Source organism: Crocuta crocuta, unplaced genomic scaffold (assembly GCF_008692635.1).
Source record: "Crocuta crocuta isolate KB4526 unplaced genomic scaffold, BGI_CrCroc_1.0 scaffold290, whole genome shotgun sequence".
Taxonomy (NCBI): Eukaryota; Metazoa; Chordata; class Mammalia; order Carnivora; family Hyaenidae; genus Crocuta; species Crocuta crocuta.
This window is the reverse complement of record NW_027527429.1, coordinates 933,512-936,202: the sequence shown is the minus strand read 5'-3', so window position 1 is coordinate 936,202 and position 2,691 is coordinate 933,512. Positions and strand designations below refer to the sequence as shown.

General features: G+C 65.5%; 1 protein-coding gene across 1 annotated transcript in view; it reads left to right on the top strand.

Annotated features, from left to right (window-relative positions):
- The window catches only part of CAPN10 (calpain 10), a 10,315-nt gene that overhangs the window by 4,565 nt on the left and 3,059 nt on the right, over nucleotides 1–2,691 (top strand). The window contains 3 exon segments of the mRNA XM_077757373.1: nucleotides 61–251; nucleotides 1,760–1,901; nucleotides 2,497–2,663. Of these exon segments, the coding sequence (XP_077613499.1) occupies nucleotides 61–251; nucleotides 1,760–1,901; nucleotides 2,497–2,663 (500 nt within the window).

The following is a 2,691-nucleotide window of genomic DNA, read 5'->3' as shown; positions in this document are numbered from 1 at the left end:
GAGGGGGCGGCGGGCGCCCTGCCCCGGGCAGGAGCTCACTCGCTGCGGCCGTGTCCCCAGGGTCTGCGGGTCCTACGAACTCCTGTGGGCGGGGCAGGTGGCGGACGCCCTGGTGGACCTCACCGGCGGCCTGGCGGAGAGGTGGAGCCTGAAGGACGGGCCCGGCGGCCCGGAGCACGGGACCTGTCGGCGGCTGCTCGGCCTCAAGGACCGCTGTCTCATAAGCTGCTCGGTGCTCAGCCCCAGAGCAGGTGAGGGGGGGCTTCTGCTTGGGCCCCATCAGGGCCGAGTGGACAGCGACACATTTGTCCTTCAAAGCTGGTGTCTGGTGTGTGACCGTCCCTGCCACCTGCTCTCTGGAGGGAGGTGTCCCTGTTCCCCGACTCCGTGCTGGGGTGAGGCCTGAGCCTCGGCGGGGACTTGGCAGGAGACGGGTGGCGGCCACACGGGCCCCGCCGGCGACCCAGCACAGTCAGCACGAGCTTCTCACGTTAGTGGCACTTGTGCTCATCAGAGACCTTGTTGAAAGGAAAAAAACTCGTAAACACAGCTCCTTTGATGTTTTCATGGATTTTGCTAGGTTTTTTCTCGCAAACACGGGTATGTTTTGCATTTTTGTACCGTATGCCGTTTTCTCAGGTGCTGTGTAAACTGTCAGCATCTCGTTTCATTCTCGGATGTGCTGTGGTTGTATTTTCCTTAGTGCCGGACCTCTAAGGTCTGTGTAGTTTCTCACGTTATAGACGGCATTACAGAACATCATCATGTGTAAGAGCGTTCGAGGTGATTTTCGTAATGAAGCTTTTGGCCCGAGAATATGGACATTGAAATGAATGGACACGTGTGGACAGTGGAGTCGCCCGGCCTGTGCGTGAGGGCTGCGTCTGCCCCCACATTCGGGAAGTGAGGGAAGCATGCAGAAGGCCGTGCGTGACGCAGCGTTAGAACCTTCCCCGAGTCTTGGCATCAGCTGCCCCCAGGGTGGGGTGGGGCTAATTCTTGGCACTCCAGGCTTTGCAGAAACCCCGAGGCAAAGAGGGTCCCCCTGACGTGCCTCAGGCCTGAGGACTGGGGCAGACGCCCAGAGTGGTGGCTACCGTNAGCGAAAGTCGGACGCTCAACCGACTAAGCCACCCAGGCGCCCCGTAAATAAAGCTTTTAAAGACATTCCAGAAGTTTCTTCTCCTTTCTGGACCACCATCCCCCTTCCCCAGCTGGAGTTCCAGTCACTCTCTGGCTCCTCCGCTTGCACATCTGTGTGTCCCAAGGGATCTGGGCAAATGGAGTTCTTTCCTCTCTGGGGCCTCCAGCCCCCCTGCCCCCACGCCCGCCGCCCGCGTTTGGTCCAGCAGTAGCCGGCCGTGCCCCCAGCCAGCCTCGCCAGGGGGAGCTTGCTCCCCTCGGTCACAGACCTGTCACGGACCTGCCGCCGATAACTCTGGTGCCTGCCCGTTTGAGACCTAGGCCTGCACCGGGGCCCTGCGGCCCCTCTCATCCGCCCGGACGAGGACCGAGCCCCCGAGAAGGGAATGACTGCCAGGCCTGTGGCGGCCGAGCCAGAGTCCAGACCCAGAGCCTTCACTGTGGCTCCCCGCTGGCTAAGCCACTTCTGAGCTCACTTGTCCACGTTGGTCCACGGGGACCTGGGTGCTGGCGTGGCCACAGCGGGTGCCTAGGCACCCTGCAGGGAAGGGGACAGAGCCGTGGGCCTGCCTGGCTCGGGGACTCCCTGCCTACCTCCCAGCTGTGTCTCCGCCAGGTGCCAGGGAGCTGGGCGAGTTTCACGCCTTCATCGTGTCGGATGTGCGAGAGCTCCGGGCGCGGGCTGGCCGGGCCCTCCTGCTGCTGCGCATTCGGAACCCCTGGGGCCGGCGGTGCTGGCAGGGGCCCTGGAGAGCGGGGTGAGCGTGGGCGCCCGGGGGGCAGCTCAGAGCCTCCACAGCCGAGTGTGTCCTGGGCTCCAGGGCGCGTGGCTTGTGCCATGCCCTTTGCACACGGTTGGGACGCTGCGTGGCTGGTGTCCCGTGAGGCCCGCCTGGCACCGGCTCGGCCCACACGTCCTCGGGAGGCTGGTTTCATGCTGGGTGCTGGGACCGAGGCAACCCTGGGCCCCGGGGTCCTGTCTCACGGGCGCCCTCGGAACGGTAGCTGCCCCGTCAGGCTGCGGGCGACGGGGACGTGGGAGTGCTCAGCTCAGCTTCCTGACCTTCACTGGTGCGGGGGTGCTGGATTGAACGAGGGCACCGGGCCCGCTCCCCGTGGCCCGTGCGGCCCGTCCCCAGAGCCGACGCTCGCTCCTGGGCCCGCCTGACATCTCTCGTTCACCGGCTCGCGGAGAGATGTGTCCACAGACGGGAGCCCCTGGGGGAGGGAGGGAGGCTCCTGCCCTGCGGAAGGGCCGGTGCAGAGCCACCCCGAGCGGGCGGGGCACAGGGCTCCCGGGTCGGTGCCGTCCGCCGTCGGATGGCAGGCGCCTCTGAGCGAAGCGTCTTCCAGGGGCGAAGGATGGAGCCGGGTGGACCCCGCGGACGAGGCTGCGCTGCTGTCCCAGCTGCAGGAAGGAGAGTTCTGGGTGGAGGAGGAGGAGTTCCTGCGGGAGTTTGACGAGGTCACCGTGGGCTTCCCCGTCACGGAGGCTGGCCACCTGCAGAGCCTCTACTCAGGTGAGGGGAGGCCGCAGTCACCTGGGCC